Source organism: Tenrec ecaudatus, chromosome 17 (genome assembly GCF_050624435.1).
Source record: "Tenrec ecaudatus isolate mTenEca1 chromosome 17, mTenEca1.hap1, whole genome shotgun sequence".
Lineage (NCBI taxonomy): Eukaryota > Metazoa > Chordata > Mammalia > Afrosoricida > Tenrecidae > Tenrec > Tenrec ecaudatus.
Window position 1 is genome coordinate 27,845,022 of NC_134546.1, and position 19,875 is coordinate 27,864,896.

General features: G+C 48.0%; 1 protein-coding gene across 6 annotated transcripts in view; it reads left to right on the forward strand.

The window, feature by feature from the left end:
- The first annotated feature begins 648 nt into the window (after nt 1–648).
- Nucleotides 649–19,875, forward strand: part of CRIM1 (cysteine rich transmembrane BMP regulator 1) — a 228,893-nt gene continuing 209,666 nt past the window's right edge. For 3 of the 6 annotated variants that reach the window (XM_075535936.1, XM_075535932.1, XM_075535934.1), the window contains exon 1: nt 649–995. In XM_075535936.1, the coding sequence (XP_075392051.1) occupies nt 665–995 (331 nt within the window). In that variant the 5' untranslated portion in view covers nt 649–664. The remainder of the gene's footprint in view (nt 996–19,875) is intronic. The other 3 variants (XM_075535933.1, XM_075535935.1, XM_075535937.1) reach the window with 1 other exon arrangement.

Genomic DNA, 19,875 nt, shown 5'->3' on the forward strand with positions numbered 1-19,875 from the left:
GAGGAGGGGGGAGGGGGCGGGGGCGGGGGCCGGCCGGCGGGAGGGGGCAGCCAATGAGCGGCGCGCGGCGCGGGGGGGGCGAGGCCCGGGGGGGGGGTGGGATGAGGTAGGATGGGGGAGGGCGCAGCCCGAGCGGCGGAGGCTCGAGCCATAAACAAGCGCCCGGAGGAGCCGCGCAGGAGTGAGGCGAGCGGGGCGCGCGGAGCGGACGCCGCGGACCTTCTGCTGCGCCACCGCGCCCACTCGGCGTTTCGGGAGGCGGGGACCGGCCTGGGGGCTGCGCCGCCGCGGTCGCCGGCCGACGACGAGGAGGAGGTGCCGCCAGTCTCCGCTGGAGCCGCCGCCGCCGCCGCCGCTAGAAGTTTGCGTTGAACCGGAGCTGCCGGGAGGAAACTTTTTTTGCTTTTTTGCCCCCCTCCCTCCCGGGAGGCGGCGGAGGAGGGGAAGCCGCCGCCGCCGCTGGCGCCCACGCTAGTGGGCTCGGGGTCGCCGCGGCCGGCAGCGGGGGCGGGGGCCTCGCCCCGCGCGGGGAGGCGCGCCCCGGGGGCCCCGAGCGGGGCGGCGAGGACCGCGGGCTGCGGGGGCGCGGGTGCCCCGCGCAGGGGAGGGCGCCCGCCGGGCTCCCGGCCCGCCCGCGAGGCGGCGGCGGCGGCGGCCCAGGAGGATGTACTTGGTGGCGAGGGGCAGGGGGCTGGCCGGCTGCGGGCACCTCCTGGTCTCGCTGCTGGGGCTGCTGCTGCTGCTGGCGCGCTCGGGCACCCGGGCGCTGGTCTGCCTGCCCTGCGACGAGTCCAAGTGCGAGGAGCCGCGGAGCTGCCCCGGGAGCATCGTGCAGGGCGTCTGCGGCTGCTGCTACATGTGCGCCCGCCAGAGGAACGAGAGCTGCGGCGGCGCCTACGGGCTCCACGGCGCCTGCGACCGGGGGCTGCGCTGTGTCATCCGCCCCCCGCTCAATGGCGACTCCATCTCCGAGTACGAAGTGGGCGTCTGCGAAGGTACGGCCGCCCGCCCGCCCGCTTGCCGCGGGCCCCCTCCCACCTGGCCCGCGCCGCCCCCTCGGCGCTCCCGGCGCCGAACAAAGTTTAGCCGAGACTTTCCCGAGGAGCCCGGGCTCCGGGGGAGGAGGGGCGGCCACTGCCCCCGGGAGCGGGCGCCCCTCCGTGTCGCTCTTCCCGCTCGCTGCTTCACTCCCCCCCCACCGCGGCTCGGCCGACCGCGGGAGGGGGGTGCATTTCGTGGGTGGAGGCGAGCGGATCGGGGAGTCGACCCGCAAAGCCACGCGCACGCGGGGCCCATCCTGCCGCGTTTGGGTGGCCCGGCCTTGCAGCCCGAGGCGGGGGCGCGCGGGCGGGGGCGGGGGGGCACTGCGGAGCTGCTGGCGGCGCCCCTGGGGGCGTCCGGCCGCGGCCGCCCTCCCTGCACTAGCGCAGTGTGGACCCGAGCGCTGCACACCTCCTGCGAAAGTCCGTTGGAGACGTGTCTCCCGCTTACGCTCCCTGTGTGACTGGTTTATTATCCGCCCCCCCCACCACCACCACCCCGCTCTTCTCCGTCACCCTCTTTTCTCCTCCTTCGCATATAAATCAGTTTCAGCTCCGGAATATGTCAGCCCCGGGGAAGTTACATGCGGTGGTTACTCATTTATTTGCCTATTGAAAACGGTCAAAGGAAAAGGGTGGGTGCGTAGGGGGGGGGCAAGGATTGCACCTAGGGGGGGGAAAGTTGTTTCTGACTCCCAGTGGCTGCTTTTGAAAACCAGATCCATCCACGTATTTCCAGTGGTGTTGCGGGTGCCTTCTTTTTGTTTGTTTGACAGTGGGTGTCTCCACAGTGCATTGTGAGGTGTCTGGTTTGGCATCTGGAAAGAGGCAGTGATTATTATTATTATTTTATTTTTTTGCGGGAGAGTGGGAGGCGGTGGTGGTGTCTGGCACAAGGAAAAGTGGGATCCCGGCTCCAGATGAGGGCGATGATGCTGTTCCAGGGCATCTTGGTGAATGAACAGAGGACAGCAGCCTTACTTACAGCACCTTCCGCCCCAATTCCATTTCTTACTACTCACAGAAAGCCCCTAAGAAACAAGGGGAAGGTTTGTTCTGTGGCATCCGGGTGTCTCCTGCGTGTGTGTGCATGCATCTGCTTGTGTGTGTGTGTGTGTGTGATTGCATTGGAATAATGGGAAAGGGATTGGCCACCTTAGGGATATAAATGGATCTTTGAAGACATTTCATTTCCGTGATCTGCTCTAAATCCACAGATACACTATTTCCACCTGCAGATTGTAGTTTGGACAGTTCTGGAAAACCCAGGAGGCCTTCCAGGTTTGGAAGCTAGTGGGCAGTAATGAGGGAAGCCGGAACTGCCCTCAGATTGGAAGGGATGTTCAGTGCTGCACCCTGAAGACAGGAGCTTCAGAAGATTGCGTTTGCCTGAAATTCCGAAGCCTCGAGCTCCTGGTGTTAAGTCCCATTTTATAGCATGACTTTATTCCTCATGTCCAGAAAATTACCCTTCAGACTTCTTAGACAATTTTATGTGAGCGACTTTGGGAATTCCCAATGACTTAGACTAAAGGAATGACCTCTCAACCCTGCTACTTGAAGTGCATTAACATACTTACTCCAGCCTCACATAAATCTAAAAAGGACAAGCGACAAGAAAAAATGATTCAATGCAACAGAACCTGATGTGCTCAGAAGGACTTTGGGAGGTTTTGGTTCTGTTTAACCCTGTGTGTCTTTCCAGCACGTTTATGGTGAAGGAAGCATGGCTCGAAGGGAGCATTTGCAGTAAGCTAGTCAGCCTTTCCCAGGTCACAGTTTGCAGTTCTTCTGGCAGTTGTTGGTGAGCGCTTATGCCTCGGCACTGATGTGATCCTCCATAGCTCCCTTTCTCCCGGTAACACCCCTTGCTCTTGGTATTAGCCTTGAAAGTGCTTGGAAGGCATGTTGACATGATTGTATCTCAATTAGTATTCTCTGGCGACACTTTTCATAGCAGGCCTGTTTCAGCTACCAGAATGGTGTAGACCAGGGCCTTTGTTTCAGAATTCTACAGAGCAGCACAGAAATGACATTCTAAAGCCATGATAGGGAAGAGTGAGTGAGTTCCCTGGCCAGTGCGATAGGATGGCTGAACTTACACCGATATTTGTCAGTCTTGAGTCTACAATTTCAAATATTTTCACTTTACTGCTGTTTATGAGAAAAAGGAGTGCATTTAACTTATTTTGCTTCCTCTTTTTAAGAATGAGAGGAGTCTTTACATGTCAGTAACTACCTGGAAGATAATTGACTTTTTCTGTTTCTTTGTTACACAACAGTATCAGGTCAGCACTTCGATTTAATTCTGCCTCATAGTAGCCCCATAGGGCAGCCTAGAACTGCTCCGTACGATTTCCAGGGCTATAAATCTTTAGGAAGCAGGTTGCCCCGTCTTTTTCCTGAGTCACAGCTGATGCAGCTTAGCACAGTTAGCAGCTCCGTGCTGGGCCCGCTGGGCTGCAAGAGCTTCCAGCTTCACAAAGGAGAGGGAATTGCCATCATCAGCCTAGGGTTGATTCCCATGAGGTGGACGGAGCTGATGATGCTACTTTTCTCTGACTTTTTACCAGTTATGACACCAGCCGTCCCTCCCACTAGACTCTACTTTGTTGAGCTTAGTACTTTCTTGTGATGGCCCCATAGACTTAACAGACTGTATTGAGGATCATATATTGATTACGCAAGTAACATGGGGCAATTCAGGATCAGGAAGAATTTAGGATATAATTCTTCAATCAGGATAGTTTTCTCCTCAGTGCCCAGAGGCAGACCTCTCTCTCTGAGCCCCTCAGCCTGACCTTGGCCTGAGCAAGGATTATATTACAAAACTCCAGCTCCTCAGCTAATTGCTCAGTGAGCTTCCTAGACCAGTAAACCTTGGTAAGAAGGCAGTGAGCTCTCTGGGTGGAGAAGCTGGTCTCTGCTAGTTCTTTGCTGTGCTATCTTGTATCTTTTTCCAGTGCAACACTTCATCTCTTGAATCTAGGAGGTTCTCAGCTCAGGGTTCCCGCCTACAAAGCACTTGCTCTACCCCCATCTGTTCTTGGCAGTGCCGAGGCACTCCGTGCAAGTGCGCACGTGCACGCGTGTGCATGCTTGCACTTTTCTCTCAGCCCCCTTGTAGGATAGCTCATTGTAAGATTTGCCAAGTGGATAAACTGACCAGTCTTCTCCTTAGGATTCCATGCACCTATTTGCATGATTCCCCTCCCCCCCCAAAGGTGCCATGTGTTTTATTTGCATTATTTGAAAACTATTCAGTCCCCATGATAGGCCACAAATATCTAATTTTTATCGTCCCACCCAGTCATTGGGTGGGAGTCATCAGGTCATGGGGGGAACATGATTCCTTGCAGAACACTTTGTAAGAAACTTCTCAAAGGCCAGTGTGCCCCCCCCACCCCGTTTACAGTTTTATTCGAAAGGTGCATGAATACCATAACTAATAAGAATGGATATAGTTTATTCCGGTGAGAAGGCGCCTTAGTGGTGCAGTGGTAAAAGTGTTTGGCTACCATCTGAAAGGCCGGTGGTGTGAGCCTCCTGGGGCCGGACAATGTGCTTTGCACACCCCACAGGGCCCTTCTTGTGTGTCTTGTACGTTCACTGTGAGTCAGGATCTCCTCCATGGCTGTGGGCTTTTTTTTCCTTCCACTTTTAATTTATGTGAAGTCCCTTTTGCTGTAATTTTGGCACTAAAATGACCCCTACTGGTTGTATCTATTAATGAAAAGTCTTTTGAAAACTTAATCGGCTATGTGGAAAAGATATATGTTACAGTTTAGAAACATTGTGACTAATCTGTATGCCTTTGATGATGTCATTTAAATACAAAATCCGTTGCTCTGTTTGCCCACTTGCAATAGTTTGGTGGTAGTTCTTTAGCTGGCTTTCGTAAGATATTTTTAAAAAGCATTTTAACTACAGTTAACCAAGTGAGATAGCTACATTAGGGGCAGAAATGGATCCCTTCCAACTTGTGGCTCAATGCATTAGGTTTTTTAAGTGTTTTGGCATATAGTAAAATGTGTGGGCTAGGTGGATCAAAACTGCTCTAGGTACCATGGAAAGAACACTGGTGTCTTGTGCCCAGTGAATCATGCGAGGTGTACCCTTGGATTTCTTTTTAGGATCGTTTAGATTTGCATGAACTAGATCCTGACTTAGCTTCCCCACCTTCTTCATTCCCTCTTCTCCTTTGTTCCTTTTGTCTTTCCTTCTCTCCGTATGTGTGTTAAGTGCATTGGAAAAAGAGCATGGAGCTAGGTACCAAAAGTTTGCTCTGCTCTCTCGTGTAAAAACTGCTCTCTGGCACCTGGGAGAACACAGATTCCTTTGCTGTTTCCATCCATCTGCTGAAGCTTCCTGTTGCCCTTTGTTGCATCCTCACGGTCCTGCTTCTTGGTCAGGCTGCCGACATCCCAGGAAATAGCCTAAAAGTCAGAGAAACACGTGTGGAGTCTGAACTCCTGGGGAAGAAGATTGGATGGGAAACTGTTGAGGGATCAGAGCTGATGTTTTTCAAACATTCCTACTGAAGTGGGATTTTCTAGGAAGAATATGTGGTAGGACAGCTGAGAATTATATTTTGAGTAAAGGGCCTGAGGCCTATTTTTCCTTCTCTTTGTGGGATAGTAGTATTTGCCTTTGTAAGGGGTGGGGTGAAGTATGGGCCCCGCCTTCTCCCTGAGTAGTAAAACCACAGATGATAGTCGAAGCTTGGCTGTTTATGAGTCCGAGTGATTAGGAACCAGTGGACACAGCAATGCTGTGCTCGGTGCTTGAGCACTTTGTGACATTAGGTCCTGGGGATTAAAAGTACAGGAGAGATTTCCTCAGTGATTTCATTGTCCCCTAACTTTACGTGATACTCACCACTGCAGTGTATGTAGCATTACCACGTTCAGAGCACACACCTTCTTTTTATTTCCTCAGGTATCTTGCCTTCCTGGCCACTTTGGATGGGGCCCCAAACCAAATGCTTTGCAGTCGAGTTGCTTCTGACTCATAGTGACCCTACAGGACAGGGTAGAAATGCCTGACCCCCAGGGGATTTTGAGACTGTAACTCTTGGTGAGTAGAAAGCCTTCTCTTTCTTCCAAGGAGCTGCTGCTGGTCTCAAACGTTGACCTTGCAGTTGGCAGCCCAACCAGTGAGTATAAAACCTGAAGTATTTGCGGGTGGTTACTTGCTGCAAAAGCGAGAGCCCCCGGGGCGTAGTGTTGGGCTGCTAACTGCAGGGTCAGCAGTTCTTAACCACCAGTAGAAAGACAGGGCTTTCCACTCCCATAAAGAGTTACAGTTTCGGAAGCTCAGGGGCAGTGCTACAGTGTCTCATAGAGTTGCTGAGAGTTGGCATTGACTGGATGGCTTGTGAGTACTTAATTCAAGAAGAGTCTCTGGGCGGGGCCAATGTTTTATTACTCTATAATGCTTCCATCCAGTCGTGGTTACGAATTGGCTGTGATCCACAAGGTCAGTAGTTTGAAACCACCAGTCACTCTGCAGGAGAAGAATGGGGCTTTCTACTCCTGTCAATAGTTACCGTCTCAGAAACCCACAGGAGCAGGTCTACCCTGCCCTTAAGGGTTGTCATGAACCACAGTTTACTCAGTGGCAGTGAGTTTTGTTTTAGAATGCTCTCTGTGAGTCCCAGTGGTGTTAGTGGTTACGAGTTCGGCTGCTAACCACCAAGTTGGCAATTTGAAACCACTAGCTGCTCCAGGGGAAAGAGAGGAGGGTTTGTCCTTCCCCAAGTAGCTACAGGCTCAGAAACCCACAGAGGCTTTTCTTCCCAGTCTCAGAGGGTCCTTATGAGTCTGCATCACAATGAGTTTGATGGCTGTGTGCTGTTTTGGTAGTGCTCCCTGGGCTGCTGAATGATAGGTTGGAGGTTCAGTTCTCCCTGGAGGGTGTCTTGGAAGAAAAGTCTGGCCAACTTCTGAAAAAAATTCAGCCCTTGAAAACCCCGTAGAGCACACATGGATTCAGAATTGGCTTGATGGAAACTAGTTAGTTTCAGCAATCACAGAATTGACACGTTCCACCCACCCCACCCTCCCTAAAATGGTAACCATGAGAAAGGTCTAGGTTTGCCCTTGCTAGTTTTGACTCATCATTGATAGTCCAAGGAGACGCTGGCCTTTGGGAAGGAAATGTTCCGAGGATCTGACGGAGGCTCTGATGGCAGATTACAGGAGGCTAAACAGCACTCAACATTTGGTCTGGGCAACAGCCACTTGGAAACTTCCCTTGCCCTCCCTGTCATGGGGCTTGGAGTTACGAGTGTATGCATGTTGATTTTTTACTAATTACAAACAGGAAGGGGTAGGCAGAGTTCGTACTCCTGTGCTGAAGTCAGAAAGAAAAACCAGGGTCCCAGCTTTTCTTTTCGAGTGATTTATTTCATGTTGCATCCCCAAAGCCTTGAGGTGTAAAGAACCCCTAGATGCCCACGAGAGAAACAAAGCAGAGGAACTATAAAATTACATTAATAGGGTATGAGAAGAGAAACCGATATAAGTAAACAAGGAAATAATTAAGTTCCTCCCGAAAGTAAATATTGACAACACATAGGGAGGCTGGTCCCTGCACATATGCAGAGGACAGGACTCAGTGACCTTCAGTCTGACTGTCAGGCTCACGCAGTTCTCACTGGTTTTGAGCAGTCTAGTCACATAAAGCAGTTGGCAAGAGGCAAATGAATTGCATATGACCAGAAAGGCAAAAAACAGCAAGTCTAGAAATAATGTGTTTCCATTAATAACACATGAAACAGGGACCGGGGGCTTCTGTCAAGAGCATGTGGGCATTACAGTGGGGAACAATCCAATCAAGTGCTTTCGGGGAGACAAGGAATGGTCCTTGAGATGAGGATCTGGGTGGCTGAGCGAGCACCTTCGAGAAACAGGGTCCAGGCATTAAAAAGTGGGGGAAGCAGATAAAACATGACCCGTCAAGAGATAATAGAGTGGGAGGAATAATGAATGATGAATGAGAGAAAGGGAAAATAGTGAATTCATCTCAGGGCAGCGATATCCTTTGAAGAGTAATCCAAGGCACATTCCAGACATTAATTGTGAGATTCCTGAAAAATGGGTGTGTGTGGAACGCTTCCTGGGTTCTGGCCCTGGCATGAAAGAGGACAGTGTGGCCTGAGAGAGGTAGACGAGGACGAGATAGAATGGGTGAGCCGTCAGTTTGTTTGGAGTAAAAAATTCCTGTAAGACTGCTCCCTGAGGCACACTGGCGTCTGTATTTTGGAGACTCCTCCGTAAATCTCATTTAATTATTTGAGGAAGAAACAGTAGATTAGCCTCACACACATGAAGAATAAGCTAAAAGCCTACTTTCTCCGCGGTTGGATTTTCCAAAGCTGCACTTTGAAAGATCTCACTTGCTTTTGCGTAGAAATCAATCACTCATTCATTGATCTTCAGTCTGCAGCAGGCCTTGGGCTGGGGCCCTGGGACAGGTGGGGGGAGCTTGGGGGCCTCTCAAACGTGGTCCGCTCACTCCGTGTGCTCTTTAAGTCAAGATGGGGAGATACGACCCACGAGCCGGTGAAACAGTCTGCACAGTAATAGGAATTCAAGATGAATAGGAGAGATTTTACGTGTCTGTATGTGATTAATTGATGGATATGAAAGATGTGGATAAACTTTTTTCCTAGAACTCCAAAGGATCTAAGATGATTTATTCAGGCTTTGATGGGAAAGCCTAAGACAAGAATTAGAATTTGAACTATGTTTGAAAATGCAAGTAAGAAGAATTCCATAGCTCCCTTCCCTGTCTTTTTTTAGTGGGAAGAGAGGGTACCCTACCCATTCTACTTAGGGTGTGTGCACACAATGTTCCCAACATGTGAGAACGACGCTGCATTCTTAATGCTTCACTAGTTATGGTTCGTAATGGCAAGTGACCTTTTGAGAGCGATTTTTCTCTTTGTCCTAGCTTGTACCACCAGAGTGATATGTGTGGGCAATGTCCCTTTTTTAGCTTCTCCCTGCCATCTGGGGAATAGCTTGGGCCAGTTAGTCTGGCTTACGCATTGACTGACTTGGTTTTAGGAACACAGAAGTGGCTATCTATACCCGAGTTTGAGGTGCACATTGAACTGTAGATGTTCACTATGGCCCATGTGGATGGGGGAGCTCCTATTGTCTTGTTAGTTGCAGAATGAACACATCTGTTTCTTACCTCCCCTACCCCCCCCCCACCCCTAAGTAAAGCGTTTAATGGCCGGAACTTGGTTTCTGGGGTCAGATTTTCCCTCTGCCTCAGTTTTCATATCTGTATAGTGGGGCTAATAGGATGCTACAAAGTCTCCATGAATGAATCCCTGGGGAAACACTCAGAGGACTGACTAGTGTGTAGTAAATGTTTAATCGCAACAAAGATACTAACCTTGATTAGTGATATGAGTGTATTCTTTTGTTCTTTGTAATCTTCATTTACTTAAGTAATTGATCATCGGTAATTCGGAGAAAAGGAGTGTCTTGTTGAGTTCAGGCCAGATCTTGAATTGGTTCCGAATGATTCATTCCCAGCCTGCGGGAACAGAGGCAGGAAGATGGCCTGTGGAAACATGCTGCCTGACAGCCAAGGTCTCTTGCACATGGATTTTGGAAACTGATAGCCGTGCCACACACTCAAAAAAAAAAATGGTGGCCGACACACATTCAAAGTGGCACTTGTGTATACAGAAGAACTACTTGGGGATCTCCTTAAGAATCACTTGGGATTTCGTTGTACTGTGGATTCTGGATGCAACAGATTTAGGGTGGTAAGCCAAATTCTCAGCAGGCGGTGAACTGGACGGAACCTGTTGAAACCATAACGTAATACCTCCCTCTCGACCCAAGCACCATAAATGCATTCGAGTTAAGGAAAAGAACACTTGTGTAATGCCTCTGCAGCTAATCAATATTTTTCTGTCTGTTATACCTTGTCCCAGTCCTACAAAATTTATATATTTTTGGTTAAATAGGGAGGGAGGTTCACTTATCTGGCATTAGGTCATCATTGTTAACTAGGTGGCATCGTTTGTGACTCATGGCGACCTTGGGATGACAGAATGAAACACTGCTCAGTCCTGCACTGTCTGTCCTCACATTTGTGGTATCTGAGCCCCAGGTTCCCACCATGTCAATCCATGGCATTGAGAGTCTTCCTCTTTCTCACTGCCCCTCTACTGGAAACCAAGCATGACGTTCCTTTTCCAGGGACTGGTCCCTCCCGATAGCATGTCCAAAGTACAAGACATGGAAGTCTCACCATGCACACTTCCAGTCATAGGAATTGTACATTTAACTTTGTATCCAAGGGCTCCTATTTCATTTGTGGATAGTAAACATTTTCCTTACCATCGGATTTTGGAAGATTTGTTTCTCAGAGCTCCTGAGTGTTCACTTCGGTATAGAGCCTGACCACAGCCACAGCTGTCTTAGGCTAAGGAAACCGTTTGTATGGCAGCTCACCTCCGTGGGCAGTTGGTAAAAACTTAACAAAACCAAAGATCAGCACTTCAACCAATCCTTTCCTTCACCTTCTCATTAACCCTACCTAGGCCCTTGCTGTCTGTTCCCTACAGATAACTCACTGAGCATCTGCTGTGGGCCTGGTCTCTGAGTGCAAAGCAGTGACATCACTCAGTATTCTTAAGGCTCAGTCCCTTCTTTGTAAAAAGGGAATACTCTTAGGTTTACCATGAGCAACAAATGAGGGAGCCTTGGGCTTTTGACATTTTAATGTGTGTGAAAATCACTTGGGGATCTTGTTCAGGTATAGGTCTGGATCCCCCCCCCCACCCCCCCCCGAGATTCAACATGTCTAACTAACCATCTCTCAGATGATGCTGGGGCTGCTGGTCCTTGGACCCCGCCTTAATTAGCAAAAAGTGAGTTCTGGGTAAAGCAAGGGTGTGGTATGGATGGAGACCTGAAAAATGTGACCTGCTGTTATTATTTTCCAACTTAAATAAATAAGATCCCTGCTTTCAAAGAGGCCTTGGTTTAATGGGAGGGTATGAAACCTGAGTTGATCCATTGTATGCTAAGATAGTTACTTGAAGCTCTGAAACCTGAGCAGGGACCTAGCTCAAACTGGCTTCCTCCAGCCCCTGCCATTGAGTTGACTCCCAACTCAGTGACACAGTAGGACAGCCGTTTTCCAAGGCTATTAGCTATTGCTCTTTACCTCTTGCTGTCTACCATGAAGCGGCTGGTGGGTTTGAACCGCTGACCCTTCTGTTTGTAGCCAGGCAGTTTTAGCTACTGTGTCACTGAAGCTGCTAAACTGCAACTATGAGGAAAATGTACTGGCGAGTACAGCAGCAAACAGACCGAGGGCCCCCATGCCTTCCTGTTTCTCTTGTATAACGTGTTTCAGAAGAAGGCATACAGGCCTTGGACCTAGCCATTCAGATTTCAGCTCTGTTATTTTTTTAAATGTGAGATCAGTGTACTTAGATTTTCTGGGCCTCAGTTTTCTTCTCAATGAAATTGGGCTAATAATAATATCTATCAGGGTAAAAAGAGGCACAATGCTGAAGCACTACACTGCTACCCAAAGGTTGGCAAGTAAAATCCACCAGGTACTCTTGAGGTTTACAGCCTTGGAAACCCTCTGGGGTAGTTCTTCTCTGACTTACAGGGTTGCTGTGAGTTGGAATTGACTTCATGGCTGTCGGTCGTGTAGTCACTTACACATTAGGCTACTAACTAGAAGGTTAGCGGTTCCAAACCACCAGCCACTGCTGGAGCAAGAAGAAGCTTTCTCCTTCCATAAAGAATCAGTCTCAGAAACCCAAAAAAGGAAAGTTCTACCCTGTCATACGGGGTTGCTATAAGTTATAAGTGAATTTGGTGGGATATGAAATAAATACAGCTCAGGCACACATGTGCATATACACACAAAGTGACTTCAAAAAATTACTTGAATTTTTACATGAAATTTTGAAGCCATGTCATATATATGTATAATGTGTGTACATACACATGTATATATGTATACGTACATCAGGGTGTCAGAAAGTTTGTAGACTCCACCCCTATACTCCCAATCCTCAAATTGACGCCAGATTAGATGCCTACCACAAGGAGCAATATATATAGTTTACTAGTGGTGGCATGTGAAAGTGAATTAAAATTTATCATTTTTGTTAAACTTTACCCTCTATGTGGGTAACTGCACATCACCCAGGACTCTGATGTGGTATCCCCAAGGCCATGTTGGGTGCACTGGGAAGCAGTGCCAGGCCTGGCTAGGTCTGTGGGCTTGGATTCCCAAACCAGTGAGCTGGAGCTGGTGTGAAGATTAGACTTCCTTATTCCCAGGTGTTGATCATGGGGTGGGGGTGGAGTCTGAGGGTTTCTGGAGGGTTTTCATGGGGGTAACCTTGGTGGGTTTTTGTGTTAACAGTGGAAGGCAGCTTGTCAAACCAGAATACCTAGAATTAAAATATTTGCTGTCTCACGGCACCTTAGTTCCTGGTGTAGGTGTGGTCTCATTTGAGAGGAACAGTACCACAATGAAATCTTAACTGTGTGTCTCTTCCTTCATGCCTGGAAACAAGTACTGTTTTTGTCTTGGAAAAGTAGTTCCTGGACCCAAAGTGAATGCCTTCGAGTAGCTATTGTGGTACATGAGAAAGGGATTGATGACACATTTGACCCTGGGCTTTCCTAGTTTAGGACGTTTTCTTCTTGTCTGGACAGCCAGACCTCATTCTCACACAGCAGAACCGCCTTCTCTTTCCAGACACTATTTGAGCTCCGATCCTTGTGGGGCTTCTGCCTTTTCCCAAGAGTGTTGGTGTTCACACTTAGACCCTTGAGACTGACAAGCAAAGTGGGAAGGAAGACCAAAAAGTCTCACAATTAAGAGGGGGGAGTATACATTGTTGGACATCAAGAAATTACTCCCTAATTTGAAATGTTTGGGGGGAACATTAACCTTATGAACACAAACAAGAGTAAATTATATTTTAGAGTGTTGTCATTTTACAATTTAAGTACCCCAGAAGAGAGCGAGAAGCCTGACTCTTGGGAAATTCTAGCTAAGGCCGTAGCAACCTCTGGCTGGGGAAAGGTTAAAAAAAATAAAAAAGATATAGGCTGTAACTAGATACTGTGCCTGTCTCATTTAGCAATTCAAAACAAAAACCATAAACAAACATCTCAGATCCAAAACAGAAAGGAATTTCTGGCAAGGCCTGATGAAACCTGAGCTGGTAGAGCCGCAGTCCACAAGAGGTAACTTATTTAGCTTCTTATACAAAGGCCACAAGCTAAACACTTCACAGTTGTGATAAAACATAAGGCATCTCAGTTTTATAGTCATGGCACCTCTTTCAAAGATTCCCACCAACAATCTGCCAAAAGTAATGCAGTAGTGAAGGAAGTTTGATGTGAGCTAGACTTTCCAAAGAATTAGTTGAAGCACTTAAATCCCTTAAAATGCGTGAGGACTCTTTCTTATGGGATGTACGCACTCCCTCCATTCTATCAGGCTGTGTTTATAATTCTACAGTGGCAGAACATTCCATCATCTTGTCAAGTTCAGAATTTGAAAGCCTTCCCCCTGCTCGCCTCACTTTTAAGAGGGGTGGGAGGGGCTAGTTTTTTAAGGTGTGGGTATTTACAGTCTGAGTGTGGAGGAAAAAACACAAAACAAACCCCAAGCCTCATGCCATTGAGTCCATTCCAAGGACTTCTAAGTCTCCTATAGGCTAGTGTGGCACTGCCCCTGCTGGTGTCCCAACTGTAACTCTTCTTGGGATGAGAAAGCCTCTTCTTTGCCCTGTGGGGCTTCTGGTGGTTATGAACTGCTGAGCTTGCAGTTAGCAGCCTAATGTGCAAACCTCTCTGGCACCACGGCGCCTGAGTGAGGAAAAGGGAGTGGGTTTCAGACAATATCGTCTGTGAAAGCCAACATAGAAGAGTTTTTAAAAGTAGGATAACTCTGTGCTTTTCAGAACCACTGAGTTATTAATATTTCAGGAACAGTTTTAGAAAATTTTGTTACCATCATCTATTCTACACCATAAAAATGAAATTCCAAATGAAGATGTGTGTTTTAATCAAAATAACTTGTTTCAGAGAGGATTGAAGACTCCCCAAAAGGGGTAAACGGCATGTAATTTGTGAGTAGGAGAATTGCACGATAGGGTCCGATACCCTAGGAGAAATACTAGCTGAGCCTGCCTGGTCCCCTTCGTTCTGTGTATCAGTGACTGACTGAGAGAAAACTCCCCTATCCTCTGGGCTTCACCTCTATAACCTGCCAAAAGGAACTTAATAGTGCCTCACCTGGAGGCAGAGGAACTGAATCAGATGATATTTTAAGGCCCTTCTGGTCATAAGACCTATTTTTTTTTATGACCTAGAAGTGCTGGGCATGAGTCAAATATTACCTTGTGTTTATAGAGCTGGTAGTGTCTGCGAGAGTCTTTGCCCAGTGCACAGATGGAAGGGCTTAAAGGACTCGGCCAAGAGCGTCCCAAAGTTCTGTTTGTTTATTGTGAGGCAGTGGGGACACAGAACAGTCACCAGGAAGTTGGTGACATCTTGTAAGTGCCTGCAGCCTCTAAGCCTTGTGAATGGTGGCCTAGTCAGACAGCTGTGTCCTGGCCTGCTGCCTCTTCGCTGTCTCCATTTTCTCATTCACCGCAGTCGTGATTGCAGCGCTGTGAAGAAAGTAGGCAGGTGACAAATACTGTACAGGGAGATGCTGGAGCAAAGGCAGGCCCCAACCCGCCCAAGTCCTCTGACACTCGGAGGGTTGAGTAATGCTGTTCTTCTGAACACTGCCAGCAGCGGCCAAATTCTCCGCATTCCTTTACCTTTGCTGCTGTTTTCCCTGGCCAGGGAGTTTCCCACCAGCCACGGGCAAGCAGTTTTCCTCTGGAGCCGGCTGAACTTAAAGAGACATCACAGTGGCCCTGCATGAAAGGAGGGGTCCCTGTCTTACCATGGAAGTTCAGTGTCTCCTTTTGGGAGAGTAAGATGAGCCCGGGAAGAAGGGCATGCTGCCGGGCTCTGCCAACTCCCTAACCCCCCTGACTGTGGGCCCAGGAAACTGCATGCTTGCTTACGTGGGAGGGCCGGTCCTCGTGAAGTATATTTCAGGCCCAGGTCAACTGTGAAGTTCAGAGTCTTGGTGTCCAGAGACGTCGCCTTGCCTGTGCGTGCCAAGGCATTGAGTGAGACTAGATGGTCCGCATCTGTGACCAGGAAGCTTGGTGACCTGTTGCACTAAGCAGGTGATGCTCACCAGCTATCTCGTCTGGCTTTGCCTGGTGGAGATGAGATTTTTGCCAAAGAGCAGCCTTCCAGAGTGAGGTGCAGAGGTGCAGGGTAATTCCAGCCGGGCGCTTATTTGTTAATAAGTCTGCTGAATGCTCAAGACTCCATTTGGGGCATGTGACCAGAGAAAAAGCATCAGCTAATTATTATGTAGATCTCTTCCCTCATTCTCCCTTTCAATTCAATTACCGAAGCCACCAATCCCTAGCAATATGAGCTTAATTTAATTTTTCGTTTTCTGCAATATTTTTTGCCCTAAGACTACCACCCCTCCCCGTCCCCCCAAATATATAAAACTGCTCTAACTGTGCTAATGACTTGGAAAACATATCCTTTAGACCTTTCCTTATTTATTTTCTTTCTTTTAAAACAGATGTTATCAAAAGCTAAATCCTGTTGCGGAGCTTATCCTGTCTCTTCCAGGCTAGATTTCTGGATAGCTAGTGTGGCAGTGGCTGACTGAAAATAGCCATTGAGGGATGGGGGGTATTAATTTACTAACCGGAGCTCTCACCTAAGATAGATTCTCCTTTCCTCCTCTTTGGTGTATAAATAGGTTTTTATTTGGTTTTCTTCCGGCTTGGTTGGCACACATTAGCATGCTAAGGCTATGGGGCAGTAATGAAATTCTGAGTGCTGAGTCCTCCACTTCTCCAAGGTGCAAGCCGTCTGGGTGTTTGGTTTGTGGAAGCTACCTTCCGAGAGCCGGCTCTGGGAGTGATTGGGTACATCTCTCATCCCATGTCTCTACTGAGGTTTTGACCCTCCTTTGCTGGGGCATCCCTGCATGGAAACTGAGACCCAGCAAGCCCTTAGAAAGGCATACTTTCTTTCCATTTGCATCCACATTTTTAAAGCATGGTGCCACACGCCACTCATCAGTCAATCACCCAGTTATTCACTGAAGCTGGGGCCAGCGTCACATCCTCTGTGAGGAGTCCTTCCTGAGCGGTGCTGGTGGTGAAGGAGAAGTTTTGTCGATAAGATCAGAGGGAGCGTATCTGCCAAGACATCCAGTTTCTGTCACGAGAGCAGTGGTTCCCCACCTTCCCAATATCGCGACGCTTTCATACAGTGCCTCTTGTAGCGGTGACCCCCCACCCATAACATGATTTTCGTTGCTACTTCATCGCTGTAGTTTTGCTACAGTTAAGAATTGGACCACCCCTGTGAAAGGGTTGTTTAATCCCAAAGGGGTGGTGACCCACAGGTTGAGAACCGCTGCACTAGTGTATGATGTCACTAGAGTATGGGGGGAGCCCCGGTGCTGTAGTGGTCACAAGTTAGGCTGTGATCTGAAAGGTCAGCAGTTCAAAACCAATAGCCGCTCTGCATGAGGGAGGTTGAGTTTTCTACTCCCATAAAGAGTCGAAGTCTGGGAAACCCACTGGAGCTTTTCTAACCTCCTATGTGTCACCGTATACTCATGGCAGTGAGTGAGAGAGAGAGAGACAGCAAGCAGGATGCTCGAGGTTAGAAAGTGAGAAAGGATCCTTGCAAGGTTAGGGGAGACAGGCTGACCTTAAAGGATATGCCCAGGGCTGCAGCAGGAGCAGCCAGGCCCCGGTATAGTTACAGAGTGTCTTGGAGAGACAGGAAGTGAGAACAGTTTATTCTTCCCAGATGCAGCTAACCTGCTTTGGGATGTGGGGATGTGCAGAGGTCTGTGTTTTCGGTTACTGAGGTCACAACATAGACAAGCAATACTTTGCATCACAAGGTCTGCTAGAAACAACTCCCAGGCTGGAACCTGTCAGTATCTCCTCTATCAGGTGTTATTTATTAAATTAGGAGGGAGAAAAAAAAGTGCGTTGGCTGCTAGATGAGCTGGTTAATTGGGTTTTTCAACAAGTGGGAGGGGGACTTGTTTTACTGCTTGGTGATTGGCAAAAGGCTTATGGTCCCTCTGGGAACGTGGAATGATTCATGGTTAGGTACCTTCAAGCATAGGGGCTTTGGTGATATAGTGGGTTATACACTGGGCTGCTAACTGCAGTCAGGTGTTCGAAACTACCAGCCTCTCCTTGGGAGAAAGATGAGGCTTTCTACTCTTGTAGAGAGTTCCAGTCTCAAAGACCCACCAGGCATTTTTTTCCCTGTCCTATAGGGTCAGAATCAACTTGATGCCAGTCGTTTGGGTTAATTAAACATAGCTTTTGACTTTATATGGAAATTTTTTATGTGACAGTAGAAATGAAAAGTAGAAATTTAGGGTGATCAGTGGAAGGGCACTCTATGGATGTAAATAAGTAAAATAAAAGATGCCAGTGGTGGGTTTTTTGGGGTTGTTGTTGGGAAGAGATGAAGTTATTTTCAAGGACAATGCTGGAAAATGGTAAGCCCTCAACAACCAAGTTTACTGCCCAGGAAATGTACTCGAGCCTTTGGGCAGAGAAAGGGGAAAGCTGCGAACCTCTGCCAACTGGAAAACTTGAGGGAGATAAAGTATTTACATGTTTTAATAACATAGAACATGTCCAAAAGAAATATACGATTACAGCTGCATTTGGCACTGAAAACAGCCCATGCGTTATATTTTCTAAACTGAGTGTGACTCGATGAGCCTGTGTCCTTGAGTCAAGCATGTTTGGATGGCACTCTTTCATGAGAGAATGGAAGAGTGGAAGGCTTTAGGAGGTAGAAACGAGCGAAAACTTAAAGGATGACTAGTGAAGAGCAGAGGACTTAATTTCCCCTCCCTTTCTCAGGGAAATATTGCACACGTATAATTACTGCAGCCCCCCTCCTTTTTATAACCTTAGGATTATAAGCATTTAACTTCCCAAAGGGCTTTAGTAATTTGCATGTTATTACTAAAAATCCATAAGTAAGTGAAAATAAGACTCCTAAATAGACCTGGCTATCTTGCTCCTGAAGCGTTAGCCTTTCCATCCTTATTTCAAATTTGCAAAGACCCCTTGGAGAATTCAGAAACTCTGAATTTGATTAGGGTGAGCATTTTCTGAGTCATTTCAACACGAGCTTCCTAATATCTGGTGATGACCAAAGGTTTGGGGGTTAAGCTGGTAGGTGGAAATTGGATGTGGTGTTGGCTTTTAGGCTCCCCAAAGTTGTCTCTATGCCCTCCAAGGTGTGCTGTTGCCCTTCAAGCCCTAGCTCCTTAGGCTGCTTCCTTTGTGAAGCCTTACTGCTCCGCCCAGGAAAAAGTGGTGCCATCCCAGCCTAGTGCCCCCCCCCTCCCATCAATAGTCCTCGCTTCTTCCTTTGTTTGAGCACTTTGACACTGTGTCAGAGTTCACATTTCTGCCCCCCCCCCCCCCCCCCCGCCTCATTGTTATCCACTTGAGTGCCAGGATTGTGTGTTATCCTAGCACTTGGCACACAGGAAGGACTCAATGAACATTTGTTGACTAAATCTAGACTCAAGGTCATCCAAGATGTTATACAAAAAACCTTTTCCTTTGGAACTGTTTGCATTGTGGGGAACGGAAACAAATGTCATCCTACTTGAGGGAATCCCAGGGCGAAGTCAGTTGGATCATTGCAGATGGATGCCTAGGCAGGTTGACTGAGTCCCTCCCACCCCAAAATCATTCACAGATTGTGTGTGTGTGTGTGTGTGTGTGTGTGTGTGTGTGTGTGTGTGTTGGGGCTGGGGTAGGTTGATGATGAAGGTGGACTTTTGAGGATGGGTTAGTTTCAACTATATTCAATTTGGCCAGTAGTTTAAAGGTAATTTTTATTTTGGAAAACTCGTCTTCTTGCCAGTTGTTCACAAAGTGTCATCTTTCACCAAGTCGTCATCAGCTGTAAGAATTCTCCCTGTGGGTGGCCGCTCTGTAACCTACGCCTTACCACCAGGGGTTGTTGCACTGAACTGTATTGCGATTCTAGGGTGATCAAAACAGTAACTGATGAACGACTGGATTATTTGGACCCTCCCTTGAGATGACCGTAGGAATACTTGATGCTAGCAATGCGCACCTCTGTGTGCTTATCCGATCCAGGAGTGTGTCTCAAACATGCATGCTGTGTGACTCATCAGGAAGGAGCTTAATTTAACAAACATTTTTCAGATGTCCAGTCAGTGCTGTGCACAGTGAATGACTAAATCTGTGGCATTTACAACGTCAGGTGAGCTCCACACGTCTGAAGACTTGTAGCTGTTCTGCTTCGGGGAAGGAAACCCTAAGTTAACAGCGTGAAGGTGGCTGTGTGCGATTGAGAGATAAAGGTGCCTCCGGATGGTCTGACTAGGAAGATGGTAGGAATGCCGCATGAGGGATTTGGGACAGCAAAATCCCATTTGGATTGACTCCAGATTCTGTGACTTCAGCAACTAAGGAATTTTTGATGACAAGTGGCTAGATTCCTAACTTGTTATTTTGTAGCATGGAGTTGTTTTTCCTGAAGCATTAAACATGCACTCTGTTTTTTTCCTAAAAGTCTCAACGTGGTTTCACGTTGAGATGGAGTGACACATTAGACGCTGATGGGTGCCACAGAAGATGGCAATCTTTTCAACTGCTAAAGAAGAATGGTTTTGCTAAGACACTTAAATACAG